Source organism: Sinohyriopsis cumingii, unplaced genomic scaffold, assembly GCF_028554795.1.
Source record: "Sinohyriopsis cumingii isolate HCF-2022 unplaced genomic scaffold, ASM2855479v2 utg001518l, whole genome shotgun sequence".
Lineage (NCBI taxonomy): Eukaryota > Metazoa > Mollusca > Bivalvia > Unionida > Unionidae > Sinohyriopsis > Sinohyriopsis cumingii.
This window is the reverse complement of record NW_028316010.1, coordinates 64,915-78,413: the sequence shown is the minus strand read 5'-3', so window position 1 is coordinate 78,413 and position 13,499 is coordinate 64,915. Positions and strand designations below refer to the sequence as shown.

The 13,499-nt window shown below is 35.4% G+C and overlaps 1 protein-coding gene across 1 annotated transcript in view; it reads right to left on the bottom strand.

Annotated features, from left to right (window-relative positions):
- The window catches only part of LOC149772056 (uncharacterized), a 112,491-nt gene that overhangs the window by 70,359 nt on the left and 28,633 nt on the right, over positions 1–13,499 (bottom strand). The window contains exons 14-17 of the mRNA XM_089947924.1: positions 11,200–11,424; positions 8,967–9,191; positions 6,501–6,725; positions 4,268–4,492 (exon numbers count right to left, since the gene is read on the bottom strand). Of these exons, the coding sequence (XP_089804050.1) occupies positions 4,268–4,492; positions 6,501–6,725; positions 8,967–9,191; positions 11,200–11,424 (900 nt within the window). The remainder of the gene's footprint in view (positions 1–4,267; positions 4,493–6,500; positions 6,726–8,966; positions 9,192–11,199; positions 11,425–13,499) is intronic.

Genomic DNA, 13,499 nt, shown 5'->3' with positions numbered 1-13,499 from the left:
ATAAGACGATGTTACGAATGAATTGCTGGTAATGTCATCTCCACTATTCAATGATATGATACCTTTATGATGCGTTTCGAAGGAACTACACTCATTTAAGTGTATACGTTTGATCATGTTCTCCTTTTCAATTACGAAACTTCCATGGTACATATATCCCAGTGAGGGGCCCTGAGTGACCGAGTGGTGTAAAGCGCTTTCCGTTACGGATCACTGCCATCCCACTTATATCTGCATGGGTTCGAGTCTAGGATTCGGCCAATGTGGGTGAGTTAGAAAGCTTGCTACTAGCTTCTCGTGAGTTGGTGGTTCTTCCAGGGGTTTTCCCGGGTTCTTCCTCTACCATTAATACTGGCCGCCATGCATAGCCTATCGTGTGCTGACAAATGACTTTAAACCCCACAACAACAACAACATATCCCAGTGATTTCGTTCGATCTATATCTGCTAAATATCATTAAGTCTTCAAGTAATAGAGCAATACCTAGCACTAATTCTGAGTCTTGTGGGTTACAACAACCGTATAAAGTCTGGAATAAGGAAATAAACTGGCTTTGAAAAGTCTGGATTTAAACAAAATAACCTATGTTTCTTTGATTTTTATTGAAAGTGATTGTCAAAATAAATTCTCCACGTTACGTCAAACAAGTGTATCTTCTAGCACACCTTGACAATACAGTTTAACTGCATCTGATAAATTTAATTTTCCTTTATAAGAGCTATCTAAACTTCCAAATCGAACTCGTCAGGAAATCATATGCTGGTATTTTGTATGTCTATCGTTTATGAATGAGATCAATGCATTTGTCTCTTTTGTCATTTTCTTAATGATACATATTGTTGGAAATATATATATCTTAGTATATTCTCCTTCTCAATTGTTCTAATCTAATGCACATATACATCAACGATTTGTTTCTGTATAGCTCTGTGACTTAGGGATAATTATGCTTCTTATACAGCAACATCTAACGTTACATTCTGACCCATGTGCCTTTCGAGAACAATTTAAATATGTGAATTAACGTAAGTTGCATTTCATCTTTATGATTTTTAAAAACAATTTAATCACTTTTGTTCATCTTTCTTGCACGTGATTGACAACATTATATGTAAAAGAGATTTCTAGCAAGTATACCCTTTACCAATTCTGAACAATTCCATTTATCTGTATCTCGAATCCTTTCCTTTACCGGCCTAAAAAAAGCTCTGAACTTTAAAAGCAATCGGGTGAATCCCCTACATTAAGCCATTCTAGATCTCCTACAATTGTTATTGTTCTTGATGTACGTGTCCAGTTTTGGAAGTGAATGGAAACTATTACTTATCATCTGAATTGCTCAAATGCATTCGTCTCGCAATATGTTGCGTAATAGTATGCTTGTGTTTGTAATATTTCCTTGCTTGAAATTAGGCTTTGGCATTCAAATAGTTCTGCATGGAGAATGGAAGTAAACCAAATCATTCTATATTTGTAAATGATGAATATTTGCAACAATAAACAGTACTAAGAAGTGACAAGAACATCTTATGAAAACATTCTGATTTTCCGATGTATGATTTGGTAGTCTCTCACGTTTAGAATGTAACATAAATTGAGTATCTAAATATAATTTGTCTAGTTATTTTATTTGTTATCATATGCAGTGTGTTATATAATTGAAAACACTCGTATCGGAGCATGAAAAAAAGAATGAGTTTTCTCGTGATCTATCTTGGGTATTGCAGGAAGTCGTCACCGAGGTGGTAATGGTGGTTGTTGTGTTATTAGGTCTTGTTGTTAAGATATACATTTTTTTACCTGTAGTAGTGTCTCTATCTGTCGTTGTAGCAGTCGTTGCCGTTGTAGTGCTGGTACTTCTTGATGGCTGTGTGGTTGTAATTGTGGTATCACTTTCAGTACTAGTTGTCGATGAAGACAATGTCGAACTAGAGGTCGGGACGCTGGTACTAGTAGTTGATGTTGTAGGTGTCTCTGTGGATAATGTTGTTGGTTCCACCGTGGTGCTGCTGGTTGTTGTTTGTTCTGTGCAAATACATTCAGAATTAAAATGTCAAGAACAATTCTCTCACAATCTGAAAACATCAAGTACCATTGGGAGAGGGAATCGGATTCTTACAATCTTTGCATGATCCCTGATGTGACAAGCGAGCAAGAGTAAATTCATTCCTTTGTTTGTGCAGACTCTCTGCATTATTTTAAATTTAGTACATGTAGAAGGGCAATCTTTCATATAAGCCGATGGTTGGCATGCATTGCTAGTAATGTCATCTCCATTATTCAGTGATATCTTCAAGATGAGTTTCTAAGGAAATGCACTCACGGTAGGGTTATAAGTCTGATCATGTGCTCCGTTTCGATTACTAAAACTCCAAGGTACCTGTATCCATGTGATTCATTTCGACCTATATATGCAACACATCATTACGTCTGCATGTAATAGAACAAGACCTAACACTACATTCTGGGCCATGTGGGTTACAACAACGGTAGAAATCGTGGTTAAGGAAGGAATTGGCTTTGAAAAATATGGCTTTAAACAAAATGGCTTCTGTTTCTTTGCATTTTATTGAAAATGAGTGTCAAAATAAATTCTCAACGTTACGACAAACAAGATTATCTTCTAGCGAACATTGAACATACAATTTAACTGCATGAGATACGTTTCAATTTCCTTTATAACAACTATCTCAACTTCAAAATTGAGTTCAAGTGCAAAATATATGCCCGTATTTTCGATGTCTTTCATTTATGAACGAGTTCAATGTTTTTGTCTCTTTTGTCATTTTCTAAATGATACCTATTGTAATTACTGTCGCAAAGGACAGGCAAGGGGTTTATGATATGATTACTGTACGTTTACCCCAGCAGAGATTCAAATCATTTTCCTTATGATATTGCAGTAATTTCGCAATTCAAATTGTATTACACGATGTAAATATCATTTGTTAGACGATTCTTTCTTTCATAGCAAAGACATTAATTATTCGAAAGTTTTTTCTTTGCAATTAGAACCCTAAGTGAATTGCCATGAATTATTGTCCCGCAAACAAAAACAGCTATGAACAATTTAGAGACTGAATAACGCTCTTAATGTGTTTGCAAGACAAATGATGTACATCGCGAGCAAGAGAAAAAGTGTTTTAAACAGCGCTAATGGATTGATGTTTCAATCTTAGGATATGCGTAGTTGCAAAAAAGGATATAAAAGAATGATAAAATTGTGTCGTTTGTAAAGCCTGCTATATTATTCAATGAAGTCTCCCTGATCCGTTTACAAGCAGGAAAGCTTGTAGGAGATAAATATATCTGAGTTGGATATTCGTCTCATTTATTCCAATTCCACCACACCTACACCTCAATGATTTGTTTCTGTAGATATCTGTGACCCAGAGGTAATTATACAGCATCACCTTTACTTATATTCTGACCCATGTGCCTTTCAATAACATTTGTACTATGTAAATTAATGTGTAGTTGCATTTGTTAATAATGGTTTTAAAAATCTTAATCTTCTGCATTCCTTTTCTTTACACGTGACAGAAAACCGTATATGAAAAGAGATTTCTAGAAAGTATACCTTTTAAAAATTCTGAACAATTCCATTTAAATGTATCTGTAATCCTTTCTTCTTCCCTACCTAATAAACATCTCAACTTTAAAAGCAATCGGGTGAGTACCCTATATTGTGCCATTCTAGATCTCTTACAATTGTTCTTGTTCTGGATGCATGTGTCCATTTTTGGAAGTGAATTGACACTATTACTGATCCTCTGAATCGCTCACATGGATTCGTCTCGCAATGTGTTGCATAATAGAATGCTTGTCCTTGTCATATGTCCTTCCCCAAATTGAAATTAGGCTTTGACATTCACTTAGTTTTAAATGGAGAATGGAAGTAAACCAAATGTTTCTCTATTTGTAAATGATGAATATTTGCTATACTGAAATATACAAACAAGTGACAATCAGATCTTAAGAGATCATTTTGATTTTCCGAGCAGTCTCGAAGAATGTATGATTTGGTAGTCTCCCACGTATTGAATGCAACATACAATAAGAATCTAAATATCATATGTCTGGTGGTTTTATTCGTCATCTTATGTACTTTATTATATAATTTCAAAGCTTCTTATCAGAGCATGATAAGTAACAAGAATGAATTTTTAAAAGATCTACCATTAGTACTGGTGGAAGTGGTCGACAAGGTGGTAATGTTGGTTGTTGCTTTATCAGGTGTTTTTGTTAAGATAGACATAGTTTTACCTGTAGTAGTGTCTCTATCTGTGGTTGTAGTAGTCGTTGCCGATGTTGTGCTGATACTTGTTGATGGGAGTGTGGTTGTAATTGTGGTATCACTTTCAGTACTTGCTGTCGATGAAGACAATGTCGAGCTCGAGATTGGGAGGCTGGTACTAGTAGTTGTAGTTGTAGGTGTTTCAGTGGATAATGTTGTTGGTTCCACCGTGGTGCTGCTGGTTGTTGTTTGTTCTGTGTAAATACATTCAGAAATAAAATGCCAAGAAAGAATCTCTCGCAATCTGAAAACGTCGCGTATCATTCGGAGAGGGAATCTGATTCTTATTGTGTTTGCAACCAACACGATGTGACAAGCGAGCAAGAGAAAAAGTATTCATTTGCTTCTGCAAACTATCTGCATTATTTTACAGTTTGTACATGTAGAAGTGCAGTCTTTGATATAAGACGATGTTACGAATGCATTGCTGGTAATGTCATCTCCACTATTCAATGATATGACATCTTTATGATGTGTTTGGAAGGAACTACACTCATTTAAGTGTATACGTTTGATCATGTTCTCCTTTTCAATTACGAAACTTCCTTGGTACATATATCCCAGTGAGGGGCCCTGAGTGACCGAGTGGTGTAAAGCGCTTTCCGTTACGGATCACTGCCATCCCACTTCTATCTGCATGGGTTCGAATCTAGGATTCGGCCAATGTGGGTGAGTTAGAAAGCTTGCTACTAGCTTCTCGTGAGTTGGTGGTTCTTCCAGGGGTTTTCCCGGGTTCTTCCTCTACCATTAATACTGGCCGCCATGCATAGCCTATCTTGTGCTGACAAATGACTTTAAACCCCACAACAACAACAACATATCCCAGTGATTTCGTTCGATCTATATCTGCTAAATATCATTAAGTCTTCAAGTAATAGAGCAATACCTAGCACTAATTCTGAGTCTTGTGGGTTACAACAACCGTATAAAGTCTGGAATAAGGAAATAAACTGGCTTTGAAAAGTCTGGATTTAAACAAAATAACCTATGTTTCTTTGATTTTTATTGAAAGTGATTGTCAAAATAAATTCTCCACGTTACGTCAAACAAGTGTATCTTCTAGCACACCTTGACAATACAGTTTAACTGCATCTGATAAATTTAATTTTCCTTTATAAGAGCTATCTAAACTTCCAAATCGAACTCGTCAGGAAATCATATGCTGGTATTTTGTATGTCTATCGTTTATGAATGAGATCAATGCATTTGTCTCTTTTGTCATTTTCTTAATGATGCATATTGTTGGAAATATATATATCTTAGTATGTTCTCCTTCTCAATTGTTCTAATTTAATGCACATATACATCAACGATTTGTTTCTGTATAGCTCTGTGACCTAGGGATAATTATGCTTCTTATACAGCAACATCTAACGTTACATTCTGACCCATGTGCCTTTCGAGAACAATTTAAATATGTGAATTAACGTAAGTTGTATTTCATCCTTATGGTTTTTAAAAACAATTTAATCACTTTTGTTCATCTTTCTTGCACGTGATTGACAACATTATATGTAAAAGAGATTTCTAGCAAGTATACCCTTTACCAATTCTGAACAATTCCATTTATCTGTATCTCGAATCCTTTCCTTTACCGGCTTAATAAAGCTCTGAACTTTAAAAGCAATCGGGTGAATCCCCTACATTAAGCCATTCTAGATCTCCTACAATTGTTATTGTTCTTGATGCACGTGTCCAGTTTTGGAAGTGAATGGAAACTATTACTTATCATCTGAATTGCTCAAATGCATTCGTCTCGCAATATGTTGCGTAATAGTATGCTTGTGTTTGTAATATTTCCTTGCTTGAAATTAGGCTTTGGCATTCAAATAGTTCTGCATGGAGAATGGAAGTAAACCAAATCATTCTATATTTGTAAATGATGAATATTTGCAACAATAAACAGTACTAAGAAGTGACAAGAACATCTTATGAAAACATTCCGATTTTCCGATGTATGATTTGGTAGTCTCTCACGTTTAGAATGTAACATAAATTAAGTATCTAAATATAATTTGTCTAGTTATTTTATTTGTTATCATATGCAGTGTGTTATATAATTGAAAACACTCGTATCGGAGCATGAAAAAAAGAATGAGTTTTCTCGTGATCTATCTTGGGTATTGCAGGAAGTCGTCACCGAGGTGGTAATGGTGGTTGTTGTGTTATTAGGTCTTGTTGTTAAGATATACATTTTTTTACCTGTAGTAGTGTCTCTATCTGTGGTTGTAGCAGTCGTTGCCGTTGTAGTGCTGGTACTTCTTGATGGCTGTGTGGTTGTAATTGTGGTATCACTTTCAGTACTAGTTGTCGATGAAGACAATGTCGAACTAGAGGTCGGGACGCTGGTACTAGTAGTTGATGTTGTAGGTGTCTCTGTGGATAATGTTGTTGGTTCCACCGTGGTGCTGCTGGTTGTTGTTTGTTCTGTGCAAATACATTCAGAATTAAAATGTCAAGAACAATTCTCTCACAATCTGAAAACATCAAGTGCCATTTTGAGAGGGAATCGGATTCTTACAATCTTTGCATGATCCCTGATGTGACAAGCGAGCAAGAGTAAATTCATTCCTTTGTTTGTGCAGACTATCTGCATTATTTTAAATTTAGTACATGTAGAAGGGCAATCTTTCATATAAGCCGATGGTTGGCATGCATTGCTAGTAATGTCATCTCCATTATTCAGTGATATCTTCAAGATGAGTTTCTAAGGAAATGCACTCACGGTAGGGTTATAAGTCTGATCATGTGCTCCGTTTCGATTACTAAAACTCCAAGGTACCTGTATCCATGTGATTCATTTCGATCTATATATGCAACACATCATTACGTCTGCATGTAATAGAACAAGACCTAACACTACATTCTGGGCCATGTGGGTTACAACAACGGTAGAAATCGTGGTTAAGGAAGGAATTGGCTTTGAAAAATATGGCTTTAAACAAAATGGCTTCTGTTTCTTTGCATTTTAATGAAAATGAGTGTCAAAATAAATTCTCAACGTTACGACAAACAAGATTATCTTCTAGCGAACATTGAACATACAATTTAACTGCATGAGATACGTTTCAATTTCCTTTATAACAACTATCTCAACTTCAAAATTGAGTTCAAGGGCAAAATATATGCCCGTATTTTCGATGTCTTTCATTTATGAACGAGTTCAATGTTTTTGTCTCTTTTGTCATTTTCTAAATGATACCTATTGTAATTACTGTCGCAAAGGACAGGCAAGGGGTTTATGATATGATTACTGTACGTTTACCCCAGCAGAGATTCAAATCATTTTCCTTATGATATTGCAGTAATTTCGCAATTCAATTTGTATTACACGATGTAAATATCATTTGTTAGACGATTCTTTCTTTCATAGCAAAGACATTAATTATTCGAAAGTTTTTTCTTTGCAATTAGAACCCTAAGTGAATTGCCATGAATTATTGTCCCGCAAACAAAAACAGCTATGAACAATTTAGAGACTGAATAACGCTCTTAATGTGTTTGCAAGACAAATGATGTACATCGCGAGCAAGAGAAAAAGTGTTTTAAACAGCGCTAATGGATTGATGTTTCAATCTTAGGATATGCGTAGTTGCAAAAAAGGATATAAAAGAATGATAAAATTGTGTCGTTTGTAAAGCCTGCTATATTATTCAATGAAGTCTCCCTGATCCGTTTACAAGCAGGAAAGCTTGTAGGAGATAAATATATCTGAGTTGGATATTCGTCTCATTTATTCCAATTCCACCACACCTACACCTCAATGATTTGTTTCTGTAGATATCTGTGACCCAGAGGTAATTATACAGCATCACCTTTACTTATATTCTGACCCATGTGCCTTTCAATAACATTTGTACTATGTAAATTAATGTGTAGTTGCATTTGTTAATAATGGTTTTAAAAATCTTAATCTTCTGCATTCCTTTTCTTTACACGTGACAGAAAACCGTATATGAAAAGAGATTTCTAGAAAGTATACCTTTTAAAAATTCTGAACAATTCCATTTAAATGTATCTGTAATCCTTTCTTCTTCCCCACCTAATAAACATCTCAACTTTAAAAGCAATCGGGTGAGTACCCTATATTGTGCCATTCTAGATCTCTTACAATTGTTCTTGTTCTGGATGCATGTGTCCATTTTTGGAAGTGAATTGACACTATTACTGATCCTCTGAATCGCTCAAATGGATTCGTCTCGCAATGTGTTGCATAATAGAATGCTTATCCTTGTCATATGTCCTTCCCCAAATTGAAATTAGGCTTTGACATTCACTTAGTTTTAAATGGAGAATGGAAGTAAACCAAATGTTTCTCTATATGTAAATGATGAATATTTGCTATACTGAAATATACAAACAAGTGACAATCAGATCTTAAGAGATCATTTTGATTTTCCGAGCAGTCTCGAAGAATGTATGATTTGGTAGTCTCCCACGTATTGAATGCAACATTCAATAAGAATCTAAATATCATTTGTCTGGTTGTTTTATTCGTCATCTTATGTACTTTATTATATAATTTCAAAGCTTCTTATCAGAGCATGATAAGTAACAAGAATGAATTTTTAAAAGATCTACCATTAGTACTGGTGGAAGTGGTCGACAAGGTGGTAATGTAGGTAGTTGATTTATCAGGTGTTTTTGTTAAGATAGACATAGTTTTACCTGTAGTAGTGTCTCTATCTGTGGTTGTAGTAGTCGTTGCCGATGTTGTGCTGATACTTGTTGATGGGAGTGTGGTTGTAATTGTGGTATCACTTTCAGTACTTGCTGTCGATGAAGACAATGTCGAGCTCGAGATTGGGAGGCTGGTACTAGTAGTTGTAGTTGTAGGTGTTTCAGTGGATAATGTTGTTGGTTCCACCGTGGTGCTGCTGGTTGTTGTTTGTTCTGTGTAAATACATTCAGAAATAAAATGCCAAGAAAGAATCTCTCGCAATCTGAAAACGTCGCGTATCATTCGGAGAGGGAATCTGATTCTTATTGTGTTTGCAACCAACACGATGTGACAAGCGAGCAAGAGAAAAAGTATTCATTTGCTTCTGCAAACTATCTGCATTAGTTTACAGTTTGTACATGTAGAAGTGCAGTCTTTGATGTAAGACGATGTTACGAATGCATTGCTGGTAATGTCATCTCCACTATTCAATGATATGATATCTTTATGATGTGTTTGGAAGGAACTACACTCATTTAAGTGTATACGTTTGATCATGTTCTCCTTTTCAATTACGAAACTTCCTTGGTACATATATCCCAGTGAGGGGCCCTGAGTGACCGAATGGTGTAAAGCGCTTTCCGTTACGGATCACTGCCATCCCACTTCTATCTGCATGGGTTCGAATCTAGGATTCGGCCAATGTGGGTGAGTTAGAAAGCTTGCTACTAGCTTCTCGTGAGTTGGTGGTTCTTCCAGGGGTTTTCCCGGGTTCTTCCTCTACCATTAATACTGGCCGCCATGCATAGCCTATCTTGTGCTGACAAATGACTTTAAACCCCACAACAACAACAACATATCCCAGTGATTTCGTTCGATCTATATCTGCTAAATATCATTAAGTCTTCAAGTAATAGAGCAATACCTAGCACTAATTCTGAGTCTTGTGGGTTACAACAACCGTATAAAGTCTGGAATAAGGAAATAAACTGGCTTTGAAAAGTCTGGATTTAAACAAAATAACCTATGTTTCTTTGATTTTCATTGAAAGTGATTGTCAAAATAAATTCTCCACGTTACGTCAAACAAGTGTATCTTCTAGCACACCTTGACAATACAGTTTAACTGCATCTGATAAATTTAATTTTCCTTTATAAGAGCTATCTAAACTTCCAAATCGAACTCGTCAGGAAATCATATGCTGGTATTTTGTATGTCTATCGTTTATGAATGAGATCAATGCATTTGTCTCTTTTGTCATTTTCTTAATGATGCATATTGTTGGAAATATATATATCTTAGTATGTTCTCCTTCTCAATTGTTCTAATTTAATGCACATATACATCAACGATTTGTTTCTATATAGCTCTGTGACCTAGGGATAATTATGCTTCTTATACAGCAACATCTAACGTTACATTCTGACCCATGTGCCTTTCGAGAACAATTTAAATATGTGAATTAACGTAAGTTGTATTTCATCCTTATGGTTTTTAAAAACAATTTAATCACTTTTGTTCATCTTTCTTGCACGTGATTGACAACATTATATGTAAAAGAGATTTCTAGCAAGTATACCCTTTACCAATTCTGAACAATTCCATTTATCTGTATCTCGAATCCTTTCCTTTACCGGCTTAATAAACCTCTGAACTTTAAAAGCAATCGGGTGAATCCCCTACATTAAGCCATTCTAGATCTCCTACAATTGTTATTGTTCTTGATGCACGTGTCCAGTTTTGAAAGTGAATGGAAACTATTACTTATCATCTGAATTGCTCAAATGCATTCGTCTCGCAATATGTTGCGTAATAGTATGCTTGTGTTTGTAATATTTCCTTGCTTGAAATTAGGCTTTGGCATTCAAATAGTTCTGCATGGAGAATGGAAGTAAACCAAATCATTCTATATTTGTAAATGATGAATATTTGCAACAATAAACAGTACTAAGAAGTGACAAGAACATCTTATGAAAACATTCCGATTTTCCGATGTATGATTTGGTAGTCTCTCACGTTTAGAATGTAACATAAATTAAGTAGCTAAATATAATTTGTCTAGTTATTTTATTTGTTATCATATGCAGTGTGTTATATAATTGAAAACACTCGTATCGGAGCATGAAAAAAAGAATGAGTTTTCTCGTGATCTATCTTGGGTATTGCAGGAAGTCGTCACCGAGGTGGTAATGGTGGTTGTTGTGTTATTAGGTCTTGTTGTTAAGATATACATTTTTTTACCTGTAGTAGTGTCTCTATCTGTGGTTGTAGCAGTCGTTGCCGTTGTAGTGCTGGTACTTCTTGATGGCTGTGTGGTTGTAATTGTGGTATCACTTTCAGTACTAGTTGTCGATGAAGACAATGTCGAACTAGAGGTCGGGACGCTGGTACTAGTAGTTGATGTTGTAGGTGTCTCTGTGGATAATGTTGTTGGTTCCACCGTGGTGCTGCTGGTTGTTGTTTGTTCTGTGCAAATACATTCAGAATTAAAATGTCAAGAACAATTCTCTCACAATCTGAAAACATCAAGTACCATTGGGAGAGGGAATCGGATTCTTACAATCTTTGCATGATCCCTGATGTGACAAGCGAGCAAGAGTAAATTCATTCCTTTGTTTGTGCAGACTCTCTGCATTATTTTAAATTTAGTACATGTAGAAGGGCAATCTTTCATATAAGCCGATGGTTGGCATGCATTGCTAGTAATGTCATCTCCATTATTCAGTGATATCTTCAAGATGAGTTTCTAAGGAAATGCACTCACGGTAGGGTTATAAGTCTGATCATGTGCTCCGTTTCGATTACTAAAACTCCAAGGTACCTGTATCCATGTGATTCATTTCGACCTATATATGCAACACATCATTACGTCTGCATGTAATAGAAGAAGACCTAACACTACATTCTGGGCCATGTGGGTTACAACAACGGTAGAAATCGTGGTTAAGGAAGGAATTGGCTTTGAAAAATATGGCTTTAAACAAAATGGCTTCTGTTTCTTTGCATTTTATTGAAAATGAGTGTCAAAATAAATTCTCAACGTTACGACAAACAAGATTATCTTCTAGCGAACATTGAACATACAATTTAACTGCATGAGATACGTTTCAATTTCCTTTATAACAACTATCTCAACTTCAAAATTGAGTTCAAGGGCAAAATATATGCCCGTATTTTCGATGTCTTTCATTTATGAACGAGTTCAATGTTTTTGTCTCTTTTGTCATTTTCTAAATGATACCTATTGTAATTACTGTCGCAAAGGACAGGCAAGGGGTTTATGATATGATTACTGTACCTTTACCCCAGCAGAGATTCAAATCATTTTCCTTATGATATTGCAGTAATTTCGCAATTCAATTTGTATTGCACGATGTAAATATCATTTGTTAGACGATTCTTTCTTTCATAGCAAAGACATTAATTATTCGAAAGTTTTTTCTTTGCAATTAGAACCCTAAGTGAATTGCCATGAATTATTGTCCCGCAAACAAAAACAGCTATGAACAATTTATAGACTGAATAACGCTCTTAATGTGTTTGCAAGACAAATGATGTACATCGCGAGCAAGAGAAAAAGTGTTTTAAACAGCGCTAATGGATTGATGTTTCAATCTTAGGATATGCGTAGTTGCAAAAAAGGATATAAAAGAATGATAAAATTGTGTCGTTTGTAAAGCCTGCTATATTATTCAATGAAGTCTCCCTGATCCGTTTACAAGCAGGAAAGCTTGTAGGAGATAAATATATCTGAGTTGGATATTCGTCTCATTTATTCCAATTCCACCACACCTACACCTCAATGATTTGTTTCTGTAGATATCTGTGACCCAGAGGTAATTATACAGCATCACCTTTACTTATATCCTGACCCATGTGCCTTTCAATAACATTTGTACTATGTAAATTAATGTGTAGTTGCATTTGTTAATATGGTTTTAAAAATCTTAATCTTCTGCATTCCTTTTCTTTACACGTGACAGAAAACCGTATATGAAAAGAGATTTCTAGAAAGTATACCTTTTAAAAATTCTGAACAATTCCATTTAAATGTATCTGTAATCCTTTCTTCTTCCCTACCTAATAAACATCTCAACTTTAAAAGCAATCGGGTGAGTACCCTATATTGTGCCATTCTAGATCTCTTACAATTGTTCTTGTTCTGGATGCATGTGTCCATTTTTGGAAGTGAATTGACACTATTACTGATCCTCTGAATCGCTCACATGGATTCGTCTCGCAATGTGTTGCATACTAGAATGCTTGTCCTTGTCATATGTCCTTCCCCAAATTGAAATTAGGCTTTGACATTCACTTAGTTTTAAATTGAGAATGGAAGTAAACCAAATGTTTCTCTATTTGTAAATGATGAATATTTGCTATACTGAAATATACAAACAAGTGACAATCAGATCTTAAGAGATCATTTTGATTTTCCGAGCAGTCTCGAAGAATGTATGATTTGGTAGTCTCCCACGTATTGAATGCAACATACAATAAGAATCTAAATTTCATATGTCTGGTGGTTTTATTCGTCATCT